The sequence below is a fragment of the Ostrea edulis genome, chromosome 6 (genome assembly GCF_947568905.1).
Source record: "Ostrea edulis chromosome 6, xbOstEdul1.1, whole genome shotgun sequence".
NCBI lineage: Eukaryota > Metazoa > Mollusca > Bivalvia > Ostreida > Ostreidae > Ostrea > Ostrea edulis.
Genome location: NC_079169.1, coordinates 84234737 through 84260749, shown reverse-complemented (window position 1 = coordinate 84260749; position 26013 = coordinate 84234737). Strand labels below are relative to the sequence as shown.

Here is a 26013-nt window from a genome sequence, read left to right as displayed (position 1 = left end):
TTCAAGGAGTGGCTGAGCGGAAGATAAACTAACAAAGGATCTTACAGTGGAGTCTCGGTAATCCGGAAGCTTCACCTTCCGGACGATTTTTCTGGGGAACGGAATATTTGCATGTTATTTTGCGTCGTTAATCCGCGTTCCGAATCCGCACGGTCATTGCTTACTACAAAATGTTAAAATGCATTGTGAATTTCCTTAATTTGGACGGTATTTCTCTTTTGGAAGGTCCATCTTGAATAATTTTAACAAGGCATAAATTATAAAGAAAACATAAGACACGCTGTCTCATTGAAGGGAGTACCTATACCCTGATCGTTTATAAGCCACATAATCACTAGACCATGAATCTTGTCCCCCTCGGTAGAATCTCACTATCCACTCTCGATATAATGAATGAATCTATCATACTTTACTTTTGGCAATTTAAATAATTTCTAAATGTTACATTGAGTTTTTGGAGAGAAGAGACATTCTAACGTTACCATAGATACTAATTCCTTGTAACGAGATACCCAATTCGTTATAGAGATACTATCGCCTTATAACGAGATAATTGTCTCGTTATAGCGAGATAATTACCTTGTTATAAAATATGGAGATAATTAACTCGTTATTACGAGATATTAATTCGTTTCAACGAGACACTAGCTCATTATAACTAGTCAATTTCGTTCACTTTCTCAATAATGAGCCTGTTTGGCTTTCGTAAAAAAAAAAAACTTGCGGGTTAAATTAAAAAGAATCAATAGCCGCACATTTATAAAGGTATTCATATCGATATATATGTAAAATCTGTTATCATTGTTTCTTGAAAAAATCGGTGTACATGAAAACAGTCCCTTACACGAGTACGATATTTTAGTCAACCTACACCCTTACAGTGTCCAGGTTTTGTGAATTGCGTACCTCCCCAAACCTTGATATTGTGGGGATGGTCAACATACAGTGTATCTTGATCAGATTATTCTATGCCAAAAATGACCAAGGTTTTGTTTCACATCTCTGATTATTATGCAAAGGGGAGGAGTGTGATTGCAGAGAACTATTATATTTATTCCATAGTAACATTTAAAACAGTAATTACGTTGTTGAACCAGTTGCCGATCCACAGGTACCCTTTCGTGCCAAAACAAATTGACAATGGCCCTTCTACGCCAAAGATTTTTGTTTGAATTATTGCTATTTTTTGACCGACTGGATCAAGAACATGAACTGTGTCGCTCCAACAGTCACAGACTAAAATTCTTCCCAAGTCATCTGTTACAACCCCTCGTGGATAAAATCTCGAGTCCCTCCCCGAGTAAGAAAACTTGTGCTGTCCCTCCCTGTTAAGGACAATTAAGCGCTCTCTGTTCCAGTCAGACACACAGATATCGCCGTTTATGTTTTCTGTTATGTAACACGGATTCCGGTATAGGTTGCTGTCGTCTGCGTCTTTCTGACTCTCGTTCAGTTCTTTTCCCTTGTCACTGTAACGAACAACTTTGGCATCGTGTTTGAAGAACATTCCAACCAAGATGTCCCCATTCCGCGAGGAACAGTGGAGGGTGGTCGGGGTCCACTTCCCCGTGTTGAGAATGGAAATTATCTTCTTCTCCTCCGTAATTTTGCAGATCTGATGTTTGGGGAGATCTATGATTAAAAGATCTTTTTCTTGCGTTAATGCGTGACAGCCATAACCACTATTCAACATGGTAGTGTTTTCAGTCATCGCCTCGCCTCTCACATTTGCTAGAACAAGTCTAGAATTGTTGTCACTGAAAAACGCCATCCCATCCCCGATGTAAGAAATGTGACTTGCATGAGCGATGCCCAACACTTCAAAGTCCATGATCTTCTGAACGACTGGCAGAAATTTCACTTGAATTTTTGTTTTCTTTTGTGTATATTCCTTAATACGTTTCAGTTCCTGAACGTTTCCAGGCTGGATTGTTAGGCATCCAAACAAATTGCTTATGTCGTCCAATGCCATTGTCGTATCTCGATTATAATTAATCTGGGAAACTACGGGGGCAATGTTTTTAAATTTAACGCTGGGATTTTTGAGTTGACTGTAGTGGTTATTGATCATTTCTGCCCATCTTTGTGACGTTTGCAGTTCATAATAGCGCTGTGCTGCGTTTTGTAGATCTGACAAATTGTTCTGAATGTCCCTCTCTCTTTCAAGGTAGTCCTCGGTTAGCATGCTTTCAATGTCGTCCATAACTTTTAAATTGCATGTCAAATTTTCATTGAGAAGTTTCTTTGCCTGATCAGTATCTGAGATTAGTTCCGACTTCACCTTTCGGAAGGCCTCGATACAGAGCACTCTCCCCTGTACAGCCTGATTAAGAGTCGTTTGAAGTCGTGGTATTTGAGAAGAGCACATGTCCGAAACACGCATTTGCAATTCCCCTTTCACCAGTTCATAGAACTCGCTTGTGTCGATGAACACGTGACCATTGTGGTTTTCTTTCACACATCGAATACATAAAGGTACTTTGCATTCTTTACAGCACATCCCGTAGATCATTTTAGGGTGTAGGTTGCACATTTCAGGCTTCCCGTCGACAGTTGGGACATCGGAGTTGATATCCGTCGTCATCTTTTTCTCCTTTGCCATTTCTTCGATTTCCCGAACAGGTGCGCTTTCAATTTCCGCGTGCATGTATTTTTCGCTGTATATTACGACGTGGTGTGGAGAGTTCTCATTTTCTGTGTGTTTGAAGGCACATTCTTGACACAGATCTGCATGGCAACTTTTGCAAAAATACGCTGCATTTTGTTCACAGCCCGAGCATCCAATGCACTGTTGTGCACATACATTTTTTTCAGCCATCAGTTCTGCTTTTCCCTAACCAACGGATTTAAAGCGATAAATCCTGTCATATTTTACAAATATATTCAAGGAAGTGATTAAACACATCGTACTTGTAGTCATCTAAATACAGAGCACTTCACTTTTATTTTGTATGTGGCATTAAACAAACTTTCTTTTCAGAACCAGCAGTTAAAGTTTTGCTAGCATTATCGGATCTAGTATAAATACAGACTTGTGAATATATATCCCGTGTAAAGAATTCACATTTGTATGTAAAACTTTATAATTAACATGTACACAATAAACGTCCTCTACTGATATAATCCTGTCAAAATAATTCAGGTCAGAGCCCGCAAGTATCAATATTATGCTTTCCAAAAACTGTTCAACAAATTACCATCAACTTTCAATACACGATATCTCCATGTATGTATAGAGCTCTCAGAGAATTGTGTAGTGCTTGATGTGAAATCTAAATCTCCATTCCTTGACAATCGGAATATTTCTCGCGGATTGACCACTAAAAAATCCTCATCAAATGACCTCAGTCTCGTGTGCCCTTCTTATCCAAAAGTGTACTTCCTCATAATACCAAAGTCCTTGTAACTCGATCATCTCTCATCAATTAAAAAAAAAGACAAAACTAAATATGTGGAAAACAGCTTTTATATGTGAACATTTTTGTCATGGAATACAAAGCAAGGGATGGGGAGACGGATGCTGGATTCCTAATGGAGAAATTCCACGCACAACAGCAAATACCTACACTTCTTAATAACTGGGGGCAACTACTCTCTACTATATTTTTCAGTTTGTTGTTTTTTTTTTTAAAAAAACTTTGTCTTCGAAATTTACCGAGTACGTGGTTAATTCTACAAAGGAATCGTGTTGGGTTAGCCTCACTCTAAGCATTTAAACACCAATAGCTACTGGTGAACTTTTCTTCGAAAAATCACATATCAGTTCAAATGTCAATTCATTCATAAAGAGACTTTCATTTTGCACACAATGAGATTTTCCAAAAGAATTGACTGACCCTTAAAAAATAATAATAATAATCTACTCTTACAAGGTTAGTGTCACTTAAAAATAAAAAATATACAATGAAAATATAGTTTAACTCTGCACACTGGTGATGAAAGACATAAATGGTTTTCACATATTTAACAATATAATTTAAATATATTAAAATCTATTATGCATATGAAATAATAAAAAAAAAACTGCATTTAATGAGAGAAACAATCCACATTTATCAACTCATATTCAACTGTCTGTGAATTTCTGATGCGAGTTCATCAGTTTGAAAATCTCCAATGCAACTCAAAACAAGCGTTTTGCAGCCAATATTGCAAGTCCTAATGGCGTGTACTGCCTTTTTTCTCCACAATAGAAGACAGTAAACTAGTTCACCACCCAGATGGTAGCTAGGATGGAAACCACGTCATCTGGGACACAATTTATCTGTGTGATGATGTCTATTAGATGCTTCATTGCTGAAAGTCACAAAAAAAAATTCCCTCATCATTGAATTCAAATGCTGAGGTTTTTATAAATACAAGTACTCTCAAAATGATAGGAACTTTACTGGTAAAAGATGGATAATATTTTGTTATTCATCATTTAAATTTAAAATGGACTATGAAAAGAAAAAGGTATAATTACTAATACTTTCCCGAACATGTCACATTTCTGTACTTACATACAATGGATACATTTCACTATGACATTTCATAGCAAGTGCATGCAAAGACAAAAGGTTAAAGGTCAGACAGACTATATTATGTTGTCAATGAAATATCATTTGCTTTGGAATAATATATAAGCTCGCTAAATTTAAATATATTTTTAAAAAAAATATAAAATACATTGTGATTTTTGTATTAAAAGATACAAAATCTAATCTACATGTGCAATAATAAATTACTTGCAGAAATATTACTGAATGTTAGACATTACAAATTAGTTGCATATTACATTTATACATGTATCTACATATATGTATAGCACATATGGGATTCAGCAGTAAATACTGTATATATATCTTTTAGGAAATCTACCTAAAACAAATGACAATGAACTACGCTATGATTTTACTATATTGTGGTTTCAAGGTTCTGAAAATGAAAATCTGAATTCAACACCTCTCCATGTTAAACTGCTCTTCAATATATAAATATGCTCAACATTTCATAAACAGTAATGAAAAGTAGTTTTACACAATCTGCTGATGCTCATAAGTTCTGATAGGAAAGACGATATATATTGTAACTGCCATTTCTTTACTCCTGCAAAACTTCAAAGAAAATATTTAAAAGAAAAACTAATTCTGATATCAGTTCACAAAAGAAATCATGTTGCATACAGTTTCACATAAATCATCTCTGATATTCACAGCTACTTTGAGAAAATGACATCAAAAGTGATCCAATTCATCGATTATACTCAAATTTACTGTACACGCACATTTTTACGTGGCGTTTATTTCCGCTAAGTTCCGGGTATAAAATCCGTGTAATTTCATATCAGCAGACTTGAATGAAGTATGCAAGCTATTTTTATCTAAGCCATATGCAACCCAGTGGAATTTCATACCCCCAAGGACCAAACCAAAAATAGTAATCCGCGAAATTATGACTCCGTGGAATGAAATACATCTACAGTACTTAAAACTTTTGGGAATGTTTTTCTTACAGCTTTGAATAAATAAATTTTTTGTACCACTTCAACATGAATATAAAACTTGCCCATGTCTGTGCTCAATGTTTCCTGCAAGGAGAACTACATGAAAAAGCCATTTTGTGTCAAAATATTGAAAATGGTGGGAAAAAGTTATCTTTATGTCATAATTCCAAATAGGTGTTATTTTGATAAAATTGAGAATAACAAGTGAGTTGCATAGGGATTCTTGTGAGATAAAAGCACTGTCAATTTTTACAAAAAGCAAACACAGCCCTTTTCATATATAGTTCTCAAGATCTACTCTGACTATTTTGGAATGGTGTGAATAGATTTCAAATTCCAGTAACCTCAAAACCACAGGTTACAGGCTATCTGTCTGTGACCTTTGACCTCTCACCTGCATGGACTTGATCAGCTGTAGTACATCAATATCAGCACATGGAGAAGAACTTACTCGCACATCAAGTGTGAATTGCCATTCGGCCTTTCCTTTGCTACTTGTAGCCTTAGCACAGTAGACACCCGAATCTGTTGCCAGTGCTGCAGGTATCTCAAAGGTGAAAGAACTGCCATCTTGGCTGAAATTGAATCTGCCCGTGTCCTCGACTTCCCGACCATCTTTGGTCCAAACAACTAGAAGAATTCACAAAGTAATGATTTATAATTACTAACAGTTTACTAACTATCTGTACATGTGTGCATATTGTATCCCAAAAAAAATTTACCTAGGTCTCCAGGCATGTTACACAGTGCAATCTAACATGAATGGAGAATTGGGGAATAAAATTTGAAGTCAAAATTCACAGTGAAAAAGGATTGCATATGTGTTTATGCAGACATACTTAATCTTTGGCAAAAAGGAAGTACTCTGGTAAATGGGAGAGATATCTGGTGATACATGTACATACATTGGAATGAAATAAAGCTATAGTGTGTAGTTTCTGTCAGAGTTGTAGACCTTGATATGATGGTAAAAATAGATTAGTATGCATGAATTACCAGATTCAACATCATCTAAACCACAGGTAGCTTTAAAGGAGGATCCCTCATCTACAGTTCTGGACTGAGGGAATCGTCTAAACTGGGGACCTTGTGGTTCTTCGTCTGGCACTGAAAGGATAAAGAAAGATTGTTACTGTACGAGTCCAAAGTGAACAGGAAGACAAAGAAGCCTATGAAATAAATTATTTTCATACAACCAACACAGACTACATGAAAATCACAAAATGTACAAAGTTCACAAATTTCCCAGTCATAGATGTGTGTCATAAAGACAAAACCCTGCAATCCTATTTACAAAATTTATCAATGCATTACACGACTCGGGAGTTCAGAATTGTTTCCCTTTCCTACCGATATCTATGATGGAAACTGCCTGAAGAACAATATGCAAGAATGGTTAATTTCCACCCGAAATTCAAAGTCCAAAATAGAAATATAATTACCCGTAGATAATGTCATGGACTCCACAACAGTAAATTTAGATGCTATTATTTTTTTCCCCACAACTTGATAATCCCGATTTAATAATTTTGAAAGAAAATCGTAATTTTCTGTTTGCTTTTGAATCATTAAGTGCATGTGTGCTCCACACCATTCACAAGTTTTCTGCGAGTATAAATAGAGTAATTCATGTCTTGTACAAAACTGAGAATTGGGATCTGTCTCTAATCCATCTGTAAATGAACAGGAATTACCATTTTCTGGCAGTAAGTTGACTGGAATAAAATTCCAGCCACAATATGAATTGTATAACAGCAAAGATTTTTTTCTTCAAATTCCACTCGGCAAATCAACAGTAAGCAGAAATGACAACAGGAACCAATGGGGTTCGTATCAAAATAAAAATTATGGACAGATTCCAGAAAATCTTTTTAGGCTGGTATTGCAACAAATTTTCTGGCTGGATTCCAGGAAGAAAACATTCTCCAGCTGCCATTGTATTTCATTTTTCTGTCGTCTTTTTTTTTTTTTTTTTTTTTTTCTTTTTTTTTTTTTTACAATTTTGCCTCCGTCAGAAATCTCAAGATAATGTGCTTAAAGTAAGCCTCATTCACATTTTGCACAGCCTAATTTCAGGAAACAAATTTTATGCAAAGGGGTACATAACATTTGTAAAAGTGGTCAACCTCGACAAATGTTGATCTTTCCCTATAGTTGCTCACTAAGATATCTGAAAGCATAAAGAAAAGAAAGTGCAAAAAACAAGTTCTATGCAAAGGGCTGTTGCTATGGTTAAAACTGGGTCAACCATTTCAAAATTCAAATTTGATCTATAGTTGTACACTAGAAAGCTACACAGCAATTTTCATATCAATATCTCAAAGCATAATATAAAAAAAAGTGCAGAAAACGAATTTGATGCAAAGGGCCATAACTCTCTAAATAATTTTGATATTGTAAAGAAAGTGTTGAAAATTAAAAGAAACAGACTGACTGATGAACAAAAAGACAAAGACAGAACCTATAGCCCCCCCCCCCCCCCCCCCCCCCCCCTGTTGCATTGGTAATGGACTAAGTGATGCTACCAAGAATTGACGTTGGAGCAAGCTTGCACTTTTAATATTATAATATTGTAGTTCAGTTAACACAAGATATAAAAAAAATCACATTTACAAATAACATAATTTTGGCAGGCACATATCAAGTTATGTTTTTGAAAAACGATAAAAACAATATTAAGTTGAAAGGGCAGATATTAGCCTTTATTGCATATCGTTCTTTTCTGCCATCCACATTCTCTACATAAGAAAAACCAAGAATACCAAATACAGAATATCACAATACATGTCCACTTCATTCAGAGGATATAGACTGCATTTTCCCATACGGCACAGAAGATAGGTGGTTGAAAATAGTCACAGGGAATCTTCTTAATCATGCTTTTAATTCAAAATGTATCAAGTCATGGGGGGAAATTTGTAAAATGTTCAAATTCATTCATGGAAATGCTTTTTTTGGGGGGGGGGTGGGGGGGGGGGGGGGGGGGGGGTGGGGGTGGTGGAAAAATGCTGCATGGTCCTTCAGGTACAAAACAGGGTACTGATAAATTTTTCTAGGGACACAAAAGTGATGTATATGTAGCTTGCAATAATCACCAAATACTAATAGGAACACATTTACATGAATAGTTTGTAAAACATCACAGCATACACTCATATACTACCTGATTTTCCTGTTGAAAAAAAAGAGAAACTTGATTTGAGAACAATAATAATATTCTGTCTTTATAGGGTCATTCTTACTCCATGAACATTTGTTCTCAGCACTAGAGTAGGAATTTTGAGAAAGAGATAATTTTTGTTATAGTTCAAGGTAATTTCAAAGCTGTGTGTATTTACATTATCATTATCAAAACTGTTAAATGAAAAAAAAAACAACCAAGGATTCTGTAAATATCAAAGTACATAGTAATTCCAGTTTTGTGGTGATAAGCATGCCCGAGGTGCAAGTCGGGATTGTTGAAGGAGAAATGTATAGGGAGACATTCCACTGAGAATTATATACCCATTGCCCCTGTAACAGAATACTCTGTGACTACACTACACTCATCCCACATGTACCTTCTACGAAAACAGTGAAGCTGCTGCTGGACGACCCAGCCTCATTTTCAGCCACACACTTGTACATTCCACTATCCTCCGGAAAAACTTCAGCAATCACCAGTCTGTACGTGTCGCCGTCGTTTTCATAACGGAAGTCTTCACTATCCACGATCTGCTCTCTACCTTTGTACCATTTTATGTCAGGAGAGCCTAAAAACAGCGTCACACTCACCATTTAGCGACCTACAGACAACTGCATTATCTTCCTCACCATTGCAAAACCACTTTTCCTCATCTGCTTGAATTTTCTGGCCATGTAATCTGTTCATGAAAGATCCTCTCTAAACTTTTTGGTTTGAACTTCTACAGCACCAATGATGATTTGTAGGAAAACTTTAGGAAGGTAACATACCAGTGCAAGGTATATTGGAGGAAAATTTCAAACAGGGAAGGAAAAGGGTTTTCTCAGGTGAGGCTTCAATACAGCAATTCAGCAATGGATATCGCAACTTCCTACTATATCTGCATTTGCTTTTTATCTTGTGATTTAGTCATGTTTACTGTAATTTCATTAAAATCCTAATTTCTGTAAATTGTACCTGAAATCTGACATTCTAATGTGGCAGGGTCACCATCATTTAACCTAAGACCTAAGGGATGGGTAATAAAGCGGGGTGGGTCAGCTAATTTCTCTTGCGGCTTGGCTGTAAAGAAAATTGTAGATCAGTGCATCACAGAATACAGTTTGAGAGGGAACAAGGAGTGCTTGTCCAACACATTCCATCAACATCATGCACATGTTTTTGTTTGGTCATGGATTACAGAGAAAATTCTGGTTAGATGGAGGGAATGACTCTACCCACCAGTGACTTGTACACTAGCTTTAGTGGAGGCTACTCCCGCTGAGTTAATGGCTTTACACGTATATGATCCTTCATCATCCACAGTAACCTCCCTGATCTCCAGGGAACAGCTGTCACCAAGGCTCCTGATCTTCACGGAACTGTCACCCTTTAAAAGCTAACGACAACGAAATAAATAAATAAAATAAAAACATAAATCAATTCTAAAAAATCAAAAACAAAACACAAACACCAATTCAAGATATTTAAAAAAAAAATTTATACATTCAAGTGAAATTTGTTACATATCATATTCTATGTTTACGTCTTTTAGTGTATTTAAAATTGAGTGAAGTCGCTGCTGATGCACTATTTGGCATAATCATGATTAAGCAGTTCTTCTATATTTGAGAATGGATAAATAAAGAATTTTATATTTCAGCACAACTTTGAATTAGCACACCTGCTTCACTGCCAAGGCCGCTAAAATTTGAATCCGTTAAAATAAGTAAAAATACAGTATGCATATATGTACTGTAAAATTTTTATTGCTCTATGAATATCTTTTACAGAGAAAAATAATTAAGCGGGCACATAACTCTTGAGAGTTTTGATACCTGTCCATTGAAGTACCACTCAATGTCTGGATCAGGTGTTCCTTTAAAAGAACAGGTCAGCTTTAAGCGATCTCCTTCCCTAAGAATTTCTGGGGACAGATTCTGTGTGAAATTAGGGGCTACTTCCTCCCTCTCTGTAAAATTGTCAAAATCATATTTTAAAAAAAGATGAAAAAGAACCTTTTTTTATTTTTTTTATTTTATACCTATAGTACATTGTAAAGATTGCAAGTTATTTCCTAGCACTATTGGTCAACATAAAATGAAATATAAGACCTTGAATGATATTAATCAACTATCGCATGTATATTCTGACACACCTTTTCTTTGTTTACAGGGTGAATAATGAACTCACTTTTCCTCTGTGATCGGTCAGATTGTCGGGAAGAATAGGAGCTGTCCTCTACTGTTTCTTCGGTATATTTCCTCGAGGAGCGACTAGTTTTTGAGGAGGAGGAATAAGAAGACTCGTTGTAGCTAGAATCTTCATATCGACTACTGTAACCAGATTTCGTCTGGCGTACGCTGCGGGATTTGCCACTTTTCCTCAAATCCACTCCTTCATGAGCTCGATCTGAAAGAGATTTTTTGGGTCATTATAGTACTATGATAAAATCTTTAAAAATTCAATTAAATAATACTGTAATGGACATAATATGAAAATATTCACACATTTACAAATGTTTTCCAGGATGTCATGTTACTCCAAGGTTGTTGTGAGCATCAAATGGTCACGTGACACAAGGTAATTGTGGTGTGGCATCATAATGAATTGACATAATTATGATGTCACAGTTTAGTAATGCTACGCAATGACAATTTCAGAATTTCAAATCATAGTAGATATGAATTTTTATTCCACATTAACAAAAAATGTTAATAAGATATTATTTCTATAACTTCATTTGGGAGGTATTAGATCAAATCACATGACCAATTGCATTTCATATCCCAATGAAGTTAAAGAAATAAAGTCTTATTTCTTAATAACAAACAGGACAACACACACAAACATACACACATTAGACACATATTTGTCTGTAAATCTACAGTGAACTAAAATAATTATATATCTATGAAGAGACAGTCCAGGACTTTGTTAATTGACACGACTTCCCATGGCATAATAACTGGTAAATAATGTAATGATTCTAATATTTAATTGACTAATAAACCATTAAAGTAATGCTAAAACAACTATCTGTGCACATCGTAAACACAACTCATGATAAATATCGGCACACAAAACCAGCTGTCCATTTCGTAGAATACACTGTACGTTGGTACTAACAGAGCTATACATTTTACAGACACAGAAAATATGTGATAACATGTTAACAATTTATACAATATCACAGATTAATGTTTTGAGTCAAAGTTAGACTACACTAAAATCACTTTTCATTGATGAATCTCCACTTTGCAGGGATTGAAATGGAGTGTAGAACTCAATATTTAAATAGACAGCTGTGCGTGAAGTGTATACTCGATATTTATGGTGGCAGTGTAGTTGGGTATTATAAAATGGGTATCCATTTGTCCACATCCATGATTGTCATTGAATGTAAATATACACATGTGTATATAGGTTACTAATTGTGCTCTAACACTAACTATGGTGTTGAACCACTACCAACTCTATTAATAATACCTTTCCTGTCAACCCCTGCACAACAAAAACAAACCCATGCTTCAACTCATTGTATTGTCTTGTTTGACATTACAAATTTCACATGTTTCTTGGAATACATATCCCCTCTAATTTCATATTTACGGAAAATTCATTAATTGATTATAAATGTCAGATTGTGAATATTCAAATTCTTAAAGATATCAATCTCTTGTCAATTTCAATCCTCACCTTCTACGACAACATAGCTGGATGTTTCTTCAGTTCCGAGTTCATTTACGGCGACACATTTGTAAGTTCCTGTATCCGACACGAGTGCATTCTGCACCTCCATTGTACATACACCGCTGGAATACTGGCACATGTAGTGGTCATTGTGAGTGATTTCACGACCATCTTTTGTCCAGGTGACCTGAAATACATCAGAGTTAAGAAATACCCAATACATTCTAACACATAGAACAGAAATTATCAAATACCCAATACATTCTAACACATAGAACAGAAATTATCAAATACCCAATACATTCTACATATATTACAACTGAATCCTTTGGCGTGGGCGTAAACTGAACACAACAGATGAGTTTGAATTCTCTACCTTTGGCGTGGGCGTAAACTGAACACAACAGATGAGTTTGAATTCTCTACCTTTGGCGTGGGCGTAAACTGAACACAACAGATGAGTTTGAATTCTCTACCTTTGGTGTGGGCGTACACTGAACACAACAGATGAGTTTGAATTCTTGTCCGGCCTGGATTAGACGAGGACGTAGACCAAAATTAAAGTCTGGACGTTCCTCTTTGGGTTTCTCAATTTCTCTCATCATGGATGGAGGTCTGGATCTATGGACAAAACCCAGATTTATATTGCACCATTTTCACAGTAAATTTTCATTTCAGCTAACTCACTGTGATTCTTATAGATTGTTTTTGAAATTGTAAACTGTACCAAGCTGTTGACAAAACTTGTCCTTACCTTCGCATGGGTGTAGTTTCTCGACTCAGAGTTACCTCCCTCTTTGGAGCAGCTACAATGTCAAACATCAACAATGCATATCAATGCTCACGGCTACTTTTTATGCTTCCATAATGCTCATTTTCAATTTAAGCACCTTTGAGTGTATATAGTGTATGAAAAGGGTGCTATATAAATATGGTATTATAATATGGTATTATTTTCTACATGTTTATCTGTGTAATGTTAATATAGTAATGTTTTCCATTCCATTTTACCCCATGTCCAGCACTCTCTGACAAAACATAAGGGCTAATTTTAGGGCTAAAATTACGAAACTTTAGGGCTAAAATTAGGAATTTCCTAACTAAATTAGGACAGTTTTAGACAGTTAAATTGTCTTTCTTTCGCAATATTGACAATAAAGAAACTCACAAAAAATACTCTCCATGCAGGAAGGGCGTCTTCCAGCTATTATTGGCTATAACCTTAATAGTCACATCTTTGTCACAAAGTCACAGGCAATAAACAGCTTGACAAATGGATTTACTGGCCATATTTAGTTTGAATGCATTTTCAAAATTGCTAGAATAGAAATATATTTTTAAAAATAGAAAATGACAGGGAAAATTAGGGCTTTTTTAGGATTTCCCCTCAAAATTAACATTTTTTACGGAAACTAAAAAAAAAAAAGAAGGATTTTTTCAGGAATTTTAGGGCCGCTGGACAGCCTGCATGTCATGTGGTTTTGCTTGTGTACAGTTATGTCCGTCATTTTATGCTGTTAAGCGCCTTAGGGTAACTTGCTGAATTTGGCGCTACACAAATCATTGTATTGTATTGTATTATTCGACATTAAGAAAACTCTATAAATATCACTTACAGAATGAAGCTTTAATAACAAACCATGAAATCAGAGTATAATGTGCTTTAGGGTTATTTAGATTTTACAAACCATGGACTAAACAGAAACCATTTCACATCCCTCATAACATGGTTTACATATAATCAAATTTTTTAAACAAATGTTTGACTTACGTTCCACTTTGAGGGAAGCCTTCTCTTCACGTTTTCCAAAGGAATTCTCTGCAACTACTGTGTAAGTTCCAGCGTCCTCCTTCTTGCACCGACTGACCTTTAGCTCGTACTCTGTACCCATGTATTTCTGCATGTACTTCACACTCTGAGTGAGTACCCCGCCATCAAAACGCCTGAAAGTCAGGAAAAAACCCATCACATTCAATATCATCAAAACGTCTGAAAGTCAGGAAAAAACCCATCACATTCAATATCATCAAAAGAATCCAATTCTTTTGAGAGCTAGAAACTTGGTTTAAAAGCTTGCGATACATGTGAATATGAGTAGTGTTCTGGACTCACCAAGTGACGATCGGAGCCGAGGCAGCAATGATTCTGCAGTCTAACTTAGCAATGTTTCCTTCTCCCACCAAGGTGTTTCTGGGACGTCTGATGAACCTCGGAGCAGCTTCCTTACGATCTGTATAATTCAAAAGACATGCAGTGTACAGAGAGACCTTTACTTCTCCAATCCCTTTATAAAATTCATACGGAAATCAAGTATATTGAATCCCCTAAAATACAACATACAATTAGATCCTTAAATGCATCTGTATTAAACAATTTTGAACTGGAATTACAGAAAAAAATTACCAAAGTAGGCATCATAGATAGAGTATTCCTTTGGACGGTGTTTCCTGAGAGAGCTGAAGTTAGCCAAGCGGCCAATGGCTGGCATAGGGTGTGGCCAGTCAGCCTGTAAACAAAATAGCATTGATTCAGACAATTTCATTCATACAATTTACTTTGGCTTGTCAGCTACATGCATCAGAAGAAATATTCCTCAGTCTCATCAACTAATTTTGTCTAATTTCTCAGTCTCATCACTGACAGCTTACTTAGACTCTTTAACTGACTTAATATATACATGTATGTATTAAGAGAAATATTCCCAGTCTTCCTAACGTCTTTCCTCTTACTGACTTACATATCTTTCCTCTGTCTGACTTACATATCTTTCCTCTGTTTGACTTACATATCTTTCCTCTGTCTGACTTACATATCTCTCCTCTGTCTGACTTACATATCTTTCCTCTGACTTACATATCTTTCCTCTGTCTGACTTACATATCTTTCCTCTGACTTACATATCTTTCCTCTGTTTGACTTACATATCTTTCCCCTGTCTGACTTACATATCTCTCCTCTGTCTGACTTACACATCTTTCCTCTGACTTACATATCTTTCCTCTGTTTGACTTACATATCTTTCCTCTGACTTACATATCTTTCCTCTTACTTACATATCTTTCCTTGATTCTGGCTCTGATCTTATCATAGCGGCTGGATGGAATTCTGGTTGTTCTACTGCTGAGATCACCCTGCGACAAACAGTGAAATGTTACATATAAATTACAGGCACGGGAAGGACACTCTCTTCCTGCATGTAAATCAGAAGACTTACGCCTCGAAACAAAGTAAAATGTTGTGTGTGCTTGTCCCTTCAGATTGGTCAAATATGTGTGCTTTTTTCTCATTACATTGAAAGTCCAATGACTACAAAGTGCACAGTAAATCACTATCATGCATAACATTAGTGTGATCTCTGAATGAAAACTGACAATTTCATCACATATTTTACTTTAGAAAAGCTTGAGTGCAGGCAAAATTAGTTAAGTTGAAGGATTCAATATAATGCATAACTTAAATTTATGTACAATGTATGTGTAAATGTATTTGCTTGATGCCTGAGGTTTATATTTTCTATTTAAATTTCAACACTATAAACTGAACGAGCAAGTATCCAACTTAAGATTTACCTTCAGCCATGAATGGTCTAGACAATCGTGAACTGTCATTCTTTCCCTGGTAAAAAATATCATCAACATTACCTCAAAGATAGACACTTAAATCTCGACAATAAAATTCTGTTTATTTCTTGGAAGAATGACCTTAGGTAGACTTACTGTGGTCTCCTGATGAGGAGTCTCCTGATGAAGTCCTTTGCCTCAGGAGAGACGGATGAGAATGCCTCCTCAGCAAACTCCCAATCACAGCGGCCGACATTCTGGAGAGTTTCCAAATCGTCCTCTCCAGCGAAGGGAGATAACCCACTCAATCTGAACAAGACAGTTTTTAATCATTTTAACCTGAACAACATTTCAACCTGAACAAGACAGCATTTAATCATTTCAAACTGAACAAGACAGCATTTAATCATTTTAACCTGAACAAGACAGCATTTAATCATTTTAACCTGAACAAGGCAGCATTTTCATCATTTCAACCTGAACAAGGCAGCATTTAATCATTTCAAACAAACAGAGGGACAAAAAAAAACAACAACCTGTGTTTAATATCTCTTGCTCATATGGGAAGATTGAAAAAGACATTACTGGTATGTGAACTACAGTTGAACTTCAGTATCTAAAACATTGATTTCTTGAATCCATGGATATGTGGAAGTACATTTTGTAAGGTGGATTGATTGATTGTATCTTGTTTAACGTCCCTCGTGAGAATTTTTCACTCATATGGAGACGTCACCAATACCAGTGAAGGGCTTCAAAGTTAGGCCTATGCTCGGTACTTACGGCCATTAAGCAGTGAGGGTTCTTTAGCTTGCCACACTTACTGTAACACGGATCATCCGTTTTTAAGGTAATCTCCAAGGACCTGTGACATTCACACCTGATGCCGAACGTTTGGCGATGGAACTGTCACTACCTGTTTTAATGACTTACGTCTGTCGTGGCCAAGATTCAAACCCCGACCTTCCGCATGTGGGGCAAACGCTGTACCTCTAGACCACTGCGGCAGTTTGTAAGTTGGAAGTCCCAACTACATTTTCTTATGTAACTTAGCTTCAATATTTCAAAACCTAGAATATAAATTTTTCTCAGCCCCACCAAGTTCGAGATAAAGAGGTTTGACTGTATATATAGTTCTAGTATATTACTACATGTAGTTATTTTTCTCTTAAATCCAATTTACTTACAGTACGTAAGCCAGGACTCCCACAGCCCACATGTCTGTGTAGAAACCTATGGGTTCCGAATCCACGATCTCAGGGGCAGCAAACTCGGCAGTAGCTGTAGTGACCTTGACAATCTCGTCAGGGTTCAGTTTGGTGGCCAAACCAAAGTCAATCATCTTCACATTGTTGGATTTCTTCGTATCACACATAACATTTTCAGGCTACAATTAACAAAGGGAAATTCTAATAAAATGTAACATGATTTTTGTCAATTCTCCTACAAATTACAATATAAAGTTTCTTCATCACTGCACATTTCACATAAAAGCATTGAGTCACAAAATACAACATTTATTGATGTAACTTACCCAACAAGACTTACTTGTAAATACAGTGAAACATGCTTATAACACACTTATAATGAATTCATACTTATTGCACAGTAATAGTTATTCCCCTATGAGAGGAAAATAACGAGAAATCTTTAAGATATAACAAAGTTTGGTTATAACGAACTGTTCTTTTTTTTTTTTTGCTGGTCCTGGATGTTTGCTATAACTGTTTTTTACTGTACATGTATCACAAATGTTACGTAATTAGATTTGTGGTGTTTCACAAACTTTGCGTAATTAGATTTGCGATGTATCACAGATGTGATGTAGTTAGATTTGTGATGTATCACAGATGTGATGTAGTTAGATTTGTGATGTATCACAGATGTGATGTAGTTAGATTTGTGATGTATCACAGATGTGATGTAGTTAGATTTGTGATGTATCACAGATGTGATGTAGTTAGATTTGTGATGTATCACAGATGTGATGTAGTTAGATTTGTGATGTATCACAGATGTGATGTAGTTAGATTTGTGATGTATCACAGATGTGATGTAATTAGATTTGTGATGTATCACAGATGTGATGTAGTTAGATTTGTGATGTATCACAGATGTGATGTAGTTAGATTTGTGATGTATCACAGATGTGATGTAGTTAGATTTGTGATGTATCACAGATGTGATGTAGTTAGATTTGTGATGTATCACAGATGTGATGTAGTTAGATTTGTGGTGTTTCACAAACTTTGCGTAATTAGATTTGCGATGTATCACGTTACGTAATCAGATTTGCGGTGGTGACTTACCTTGACATCGAGGTGGACGATGCTGTTTTCGTGCATGTGTTTGAGACCTTCACAGACCTGTCTCATGTAGTTAATGACCTCGGCCTCCGTCATCTTGTAATCCTCGGCAGCAATTCTATCAAACAACTCTCCTCCCGACAAACTGAAATCATTCAGGCAATTCTATCAAACAACTCTCCTCCCGACAAACTGAAATCATTCAGGCAATTCTATCAAAAACAACTCTCCTCCCGACAAACTGAAATCATTCAGGCAATTCTATCAAACAACTCTCCTCCCGACAAACTGAAATCATTCAGGCAATTCTATCAAACAACTCTCCTCCCGACAAACTGAAATCATTCAGGCAATTCTATCAAACAACTCTCCTCCCGACAAACTGAAATCATTCAGGCAATTCTATCAAACAACTCTCCTCCTGACGAACTGAAATCATTCAGGCATGTCTGAATATTTGACATCAGTTCTCCCAACATAAACTACTGTACATTACCTATGTTATACTTGTATCTCTGCCTGACTTGATTTGATACAAACTTACTATATGTTTTCTTGCCTCACAATATTCAAGGAATCACCGTCTTGTTCGTTGTGAAGCCGTTATGCATGAATTATCACTTCAAATATGTATACCCAACAAACTATACAGTGATTCCTTATATCTAATTTGAAATGAAGATAGTGATATGAAATCGGCACATCAAAAATACTGCCTAATAAAAATTGAAATACACATGGCATTCCATGTTAATTTCCATAGTTCCCGCCCACTGAATTTTCATGTTGCATGCAAGTGAGAAATTTACTTGTTGGAAAATCAACACATTGGAATTTCAAAGGGTTATCACAGAGAAAACAGTTGGAAATGTAAATATCAAAATATAACTTACAATTCTAAAATAAGGATCATTTCATGGCGATCCTCAAAAGCGTCTTTGAGTTGGAGGAGTTTTGGATGATGAAGATGGTTCATGATGTTGATCTCGTTTTTGACAGTGGCCTTGTCCAGTGGATAGGGAGTATTGATAAATTTGGCCACAAACACTCGTCCGGTGGCCTTCTCAACACAACGATGGACAACGCCAAAAGCACCACTGTAAAATAAAACTCTACATTAGGAAAACTGCAGCTGGTTTAGATGTTGTTTCTGACAGCCATTCAGATGACGGAGAGCGGATGTGCTATTTAACAATAAAATGCTTTCTTTGTTGTTTCATTGGGTGATGAAGGTAGCTAGCATTGCAGAAAAAATGCATAACCCGCATAAGCGGGTTAATGCGGGTTATGCAATTTTTTTCTGCAATGATTGCTACCTTCATCACCCGATGAAACAACAAAGAAATACATTTTATTGTTTATATTTATATTATTATGTATTATTTAAAAATACAAACTAGAATTAAAATTTAAAATATCACGAGATTGACCCATTTGTTACGTTAAATGGAACAGCAAATGCACTCTTTGACCTTGATGACACTCCATGTTTGGCAATGATTTTGAAGACAGGTGGTAAAAGAAAACCGGATCGAACTAGTTTGCAACAAACATGTATTTATCTCATGACGAAAGCAATGTCAATTTCAAAAGAAATATAAGAAAAAAGATTCAGTGAGGGTAAATATTGTACATTACCTGCCCAGTTCCTCAAGAATGTCGTAATGGTCGTACACATTGTCTGTTCTGACCTGCACCGGCTGGGGAACATACTTCTTCCACAAGTCCTCATCTGTAAAACACAGCAACATAAAGCACACACACGTCAACACTGGTTCCCTTAAGTCCACTCTTATTTTCCCATAGTACAATAATATTTTTTTACTTACAGAATTTGTCGTAGTCATTAATCTTGGGACCATCATATTTTCCGCGGACTTTTCTTCCCATTTCATCTGTAAAGACAAATGATGTCAAATTCTAATATACAGTATATTAATATCTTTTGCCTGTAAAATTATTATTTAACAACATAATCTTCAACAACAGTTTTAAAAATAATTCTTGTAAAAACAAATCTCCTAGCTCCTTCAATGAATTCTTCCTCATTTAGCTGAAAATATGCCTCTTTGTGGTACTTAGGAAAGAACTATCTTCTCAGTTTTACCGAGGAATTGTTGGTGGAGCAGGTAAAACAGATGTTTGCGGACATTAAATCAGCATTAATGGTCACAAACAAATGAGAAGACAGTTATTCCCATTTCAATGCAACTCCACATTTTGCTTTATGTTTACTTTTTATTTCATTCAGTTTGGCTTTTTTGCTTTATAAAATACATTATGAAATGCTTCATTATGTTTGACATTATGTTTTTGAATTATTTCACTATGTTGTCATAATCAAAGCTTTCCGGTTTTTTAATGCTTGTTTAACTGCCTCAAACTTCAGTGCATTAGCCAATCAAAATGCAGATTACAAAACAGTTGCATTAGAATAAATGGTTAACAGATGTGTTGTGCTATATAATTCACAAATTTTCTTTCTTCCACATAGGAGCAAAAATAAAACTAGCAAAATTATACTAAACATATTTTCCTATCCAAGTTCTAAAACAGAGGGGTGGAATTCACTACCTTCTAATTTCTTCCTCTTGCTGGCCTCTGAGTCTTCGGTACAGATAGTGGAGGTCGGCTCACAAGCGTCACTTTTGCCGTAGAAGTTCTCAGCGATGACCCGGAATTGATATTCCTTTCCAGAAGTCAAACTCTGGATGTTATGGAAGGTCATCCTTAAACACAAACAATATCAGTGTAAGTTAAGCGGAATAATGGAGATGAATTACACGTTACAAGAACAGTTTTCTATTTGTCCATTTATCATTGATTCAAGAATACCTGATATTGGATAATGAAACACTGCAGTGATAAAAATATGTTTATATATATACTTGATGATTCTTTCCCCAAAAAGCAAACACAGCACTTTAAAAGACAACATTTTGAAAAATTCCCACAACACATACATGAACAATGTAGCATTTAGTGTACTGATATTAAATTTTGTGAACTGCTTCTGGATTTTTTTATTTGCCATTGGATTTTGTGAAATGCCATTGGATTCTGTGAAATAAGAATATAGAAATCCACGTACCTAGTGTTGGCCACCCGGACCCAGTTAGATCCTGGAGGTTCACACTTCTCGATGTCATAACCGGTGATGAAACTTCCACCATCATTCAGTGGTGCCTTCCATGAGAGAACCACGGAGTCGCTTCTGATGTTCTCCACCACCGGGAAGCGTGGAGGATCAGGGCGATCTAAAACCCACACAAAAGCAACATAATAGTACCGGCAGGTTATCCAGAGTAGTTATCTCATTAACAGTTATCTGCATGCTACTCTTCAGTAGTCTGCTATTTACTCGCACTGCACAAACTCCCAAATATGACTTCAATGCATAAATCATAAATATAATATTAAAGTTCCATCGAATTCAAATCTGAGGTTTATCCTCAATTATTGCTGGTTTCTAATTTATTCTTTTTTTAAAACAAAAAATAAGGGTACTTAAAAAGCTGATGGTATTCATAAAACACCATTACATAATTGTTAAACCCAACCCACCGTTGACCTGAATCTTGATGATGGCCGAGTCTGTTCCCAGCTCATTCTCCAGGGCCAGTCTGTAAGGACCATCATTTCCTTTGTTAGCCTCCTTGATGGTCAGAATAGCATGGCGATCAGTTACTTCCTGGACATAGTTACGGCCCTTTATCTCCTCTCCATCTCGGAACCACTTGACGGTTGGTTTAGGATTTCCAGTGAATGGAATTTTCATAACAACAGGTTCTCCCTTCTCAAATGTGCTAACATCCTTGAATCTAGATGGCACGTTGATTTTGGGTGGAGCTGTAGATAAGAGTAAGTTGTAGAATGTAACATTCAAATTTTCATTCCAGGGAGAATTGTTCCACTTGAAAAGCTTTCTGTACATGTAATTCACTAATTGCAATCTTGCCGTGTCAGGCTTATTAGCAAGATAAAAAAAATTCCTTGTGAATGTTCAATTTATTCAACACTCCATAACCCAGCCATTTTTTATGTTATGGCCACCTTGTAAATTTACACAAAAATGAAGTTCTCATGACTAAAACATGATTTACAGTGCAGACACACACACTGTAACAAGTCATACGGGGAGTTTTGGGCTTACCTCTGATGTTCAAATTGGCTCTAGAAACTTTAGATCCACCTTTGTTGAAGACCTTAACAGAATATTCGTCAGCATCTTCACCAAACACATCCTTGATACACAACATGTGAAGATTTCCTTCTTCAATGATCTCAAACTTCTTGTCCTCAAAGATTTCTCTCGATCCTTTGTACCTAACAATGGATAAAAGGGCTACATCAGACTGTCTTAACTAAACATCGGACTGTCTTAACTAAACATTGGCGAGTATTTACAAAAATTCCCTTATTCTAGTAAGATATAACATTTACATGTGGATATATAACTAGCTGTTTTCTGAAACTCAATACAGTAAAACACAATTATAGTGAACCTCTAAGGCCAGTGGAAAACAGTTCTTTGTAACCAAACTTTATTATATCCATTAAAATTTTCGTTATTTTCTACTCATAAGGGAATAAATATCACTTTGGAATAAGCATGAATTTGATACAAGCATGTGTTATAAGCGCATTTTTACTGCATATCATTGAATTATGAATATTTACACAAGCTACATTAAAAGATAAATATAGAACAATTTTTCTCGCCCCTCCAAATTTGAAACAATATCGTATCAGACTTTTGTTACTCACCATTGTACCTCTGGTCTGGGATTGCCAGTGACTTCCAGTTCAAACGTAGCATTCTTACCAGCCACTGTCTGAACGTCTCGGAGACTTTGTGTAATTTCTGGAGCAATAGCAGCTACGAGAAAATAAATCATTTTGTATAACATGTTTTGTAATTGCATGAATAAACTCTGAAATACTCCACTATGCGGCTCAAAATGTAAGTACCATAGTCAAAAGTTTATTTGGTTGACTGAAAATTTAATAAATAACAAAGAGAAAATGTCTGTTCAACGTACATTTTAAAACATGAGCGCTCGATATCTTTCTGACATTTACTATCAAAACTTAAAAAGACCCTCTTCAAAGGATCATGGAGAACTATACCATTAGGATCCTTGATCTTGACACTGGTGGAAGCCAAAGACGGTTTGCTCATTCCTGCCTCATTCTCAGCAAACACTCTAAATTCGTATCTGCGATCCTCAATCAGGTTTGGAATATTGATCATGTTTGTAAGACAAGGGTTGAGGTTGACACGGTGCCAGTTGTCCGTTCCGTGCTCACGCTTGTCGACCCAGAAGGATTTGATCTTTCCACCACCATCAGATTTTGGTCTCTCCCATTTAAGGCTGACAAAGTCTCCACCCACCTCGGTGACCTCAGGAATGCCAGGGGATTCCGGAGCATCTAAAAATAGTAATGTATAGTACATGTATTGATGGCGTTCCATAATATGTTGAAATAACATCTTCATTGCATGAATACTTGGCAACGTATCATACACTCCATGCTTTTATTCAGAGCCAAAATCTGTTCAATAAGCTTCCCTTACCAAATGGCATTTTAGCTACGATTGGATTCTCAGCTTGCAGGGGTTCAGACTGTCCATGCTGGTTCACTGCCATGATCCTGAACAAGTACTTCTCATTTTCATACAGACCTTGTACGTCTTGGTGAGTGTCCTGTGTAACATATTACAGAAGAATGAATGTATCGTTTTTCTTCTTCTTATTAATAAAATCAATAAATTTGTTGCATTTCTATCTTGTCATGAGATTATCTGCTACATATACGCTCTCAAATTCTTGTTCGATTATCAAGTCTAGCTATAATATAGAATTAAAGGTTATAATGAGTAACATTCCCAACAAACGAGTTATTTTTCTTACACTTAGAATAATATTGTTTTATATTCAGATGAACATGATGAGGGAGATTCTGACTGTCTATCTACCTTGCAGTGAGAGGACACTGTGACCCAGTGAGGGAGAATATAATTCACATTTCTGACTGTCTATCTACCTTGCAGTGAGATGACACAGTGACCCAGTGAGGGAGAATATAATTCACATTTCTGACTGTCTATCTACCTTGCAGTGAGATGACACAGTGACCCAGTGAGGGAGAATATAATTCACATTTCTGACTGTCTATCTACCTTGCAGTGAGAGGACACTGTGACCCAGTGAGGGAGAATATAATTCACATTTCTGACTGTCTATCTACCTTGCAGTGAGATGACACAGTGACCCAGTGAGGGAGAATATAATTCACATTTCTGACTGTCTATGTACCTTGCAGTGAGATGACACAGTGACCCAGTGAGGGAGAATATAATTCATGTTTCTGACTGTCTATCTACCTTGCAGTGAGAGGACACTGTGACCCAGTATGGTTTGCCCACTTCCTGTCGCTCTATGACATAGTTAGATATCTTGGCACCACCAGTTTCTTTGGGTGGTTTCCAAGACAACCTACAGGCATTCTTTGTGATGTCACTGATCTCCAGGGGTCCAGTGGGTGGAGAGGGAGCACCTGTTTAGAGATAAGAAATAATTTGACATTCAGGCAACTTTCATGAAGACTGGAATATACAAAGGCAAATGACCCATTTTCCAGTCCAAAGTTAAAGAAACAATGGAGAGATACTGTATATATGGGAAATATTTGCCCAAACACACTGGAAAATAAATTTGCTCGGATCTAAATTTGCTCAAACTTGTTACTTGATACTTTAAAGTAATGAATAACTTTACATTTGCTCAGTTTTGAAATTGCCCATTTAATTAAGATAAGGGAAGAATGGGCAAAACATAACAAAGACAAAAGTTACCCTAAATACATACAGTATTTGCTTAATGACAAAACTATACAGCAGCATTCACTTACTGACTACACTGACTCCGAAACCAAGCTTGGCACCACCGCAGGCATTGCTAACCTCCAACTGGTATCTACCTGTGTCAGCTCTGTTGCAGTCTGTAAATCAATTCATAGTCAATCAACTAATGACAAAAAAGATTTAATGATGACTGGTGCAAGTTTAATATCAATGTATTTATGATATTTCTTAAAGTAACCTTGATAACAAACAGTTCATTACTTCAACTACTACAACAATTGTTCAGTCATACAAATATATATAATTGCACATATATATGTAAATCATCTTATAACTAGAAAACTAGCAAGTCAGAAAGGGCTCTGCAATGAACATTTTAACCGAAAAGAATTCCAAGTCCCATAACTCCATAATGACAAAACCAATAAATCTGAAAATCGTAAGGGGTCTTCCTCTGCCTAATCCAAGTATTCTGTATAAAATTTATGAAAATCTTCCCTAGGAAACGTTATTGCGTGCCATAGGTAGTGCGGACAGATGGTCAGACAGACAGTGATTACTAATAAATAAAATTTGTGTAAATAGTGAGTTACCTTTGATAATCAGAATCATGTAATCATCAAACGGTGTCATCTTCACGCGGTCACTCTCCGGCACATCATGGTTGTCTTTCCTCAGTTTGACATCGAATGGTCCGGTTCCAGAGTACGGAATCTTAATCTTCAGTTGTTCTCCAAGCTCCACATTCTGGTCCTTTATGTCTTTTTCAAATCTGGGTGGACCTACAAAGGATTAAATATACCTCATTTATTAGTCAAAAATCCATTTCAAATAGCTTTCAAAACTTTTTAACTGAGGGCCCATGGTTCTTTATAGTTACATGAGTATCGTATATAATTTCTTAATCTTTTCCATATCTAAATCCAATAAGCATTCA

The 26013-nt window shown here is 36.2% G+C and overlaps 2 protein-coding genes across 3 annotated transcripts in view; both read right to left on the bottom strand.

Annotated features, from left to right (window-relative positions):
- Positions 1-1051: 1051 nt before the first annotated feature.
- Positions 1052-2818, bottom strand: LOC130047332 (uncharacterized). Its single transcript, XM_056142017.1, has one exon. The coding sequence runs from the start codon at positions 2816-2818 to the stop codon at positions 1052-1054; it is 1767 nt and encodes a 588-aa protein (XP_055997992.1).
- Positions 2819-3448: 630 nt separating this feature from the next.
- LOC125682925 (twitchin-like) overlaps positions 3449-26013 on the bottom strand; it is a 93197-nt gene continuing 70632 nt past the window's right edge. Inside the window, exons 68-98 of one of the 2 annotated variants that reach the window (XM_056141067.1) lie at positions 25670-25858; positions 25124-25213; positions 24597-24769; positions 23787-23916; positions 23339-23641; positions 22976-23087; positions 22362-22534; positions 21773-22057; positions 21300-21465; positions 20783-20937; positions 20038-20103; positions 19847-19940; positions 19102-19305; positions 18212-18353; positions 17090-17289; positions 16059-16211; positions 15912-15957; positions 15396-15473; positions 14746-14848; positions 14455-14572; positions 14113-14285; positions 13096-13147; positions 12818-12962; positions 12348-12528; positions 10842-11060; positions 10487-10620; positions 9891-10047; positions 9627-9731; positions 9046-9237; positions 6482-6592; positions 3449-6115 (exon numbers count right to left, since the gene is read on the bottom strand). In XM_056141067.1, the coding sequence (XP_055997042.1) occupies positions 5844-6115; positions 6482-6592; positions 9046-9237; positions 9627-9731; positions 9891-10047; positions 10487-10620; positions 10842-11060; positions 12348-12528; positions 12818-12962; positions 13096-13147; positions 14113-14285; positions 14455-14572; positions 14746-14848; positions 15396-15473; positions 15912-15957; positions 16059-16211; positions 17090-17289; positions 18212-18353; positions 19102-19305; positions 19847-19940; positions 20038-20103; positions 20783-20937; positions 21300-21465; positions 21773-22057; positions 22362-22534; positions 22976-23087; positions 23339-23641; positions 23787-23916; positions 24597-24769; positions 25124-25213; positions 25670-25858 (4721 nt within the window). In that variant the 3' untranslated portion in view covers positions 3449-5843. Of the gene's footprint in view, positions 6116-6481; positions 6593-9045; positions 9238-9626; positions 9732-9890; positions 10048-10486; positions 10621-10841; positions 11061-12347; positions 12529-12817; positions 12963-13095; positions 13148-14112; positions 14286-14450; positions 14573-14745; positions 14849-15395; positions 15474-15911; positions 15958-16058; positions 16212-17089; positions 17290-18211; positions 18354-19101; positions 19306-19846; positions 19941-20037; positions 20104-20782; positions 20938-21299; positions 21466-21772; positions 22058-22361; positions 22535-22975; positions 23088-23338; positions 23642-23786; positions 23917-24596; positions 24770-25123; positions 25214-25669; positions 25859-26013 lie in introns of those variants that run through there. The other variant, XM_056141066.1, reaches the window with a different exon arrangement.

Coding starts and splice junctions, on each gene's coding strand:
- LOC130047332 (XM_056142017.1), bottom strand. CDS start 2,818: ATGGCTGAAAAAAATGTATGTGCACAACAGTGCATTGGATGCTCGGGC.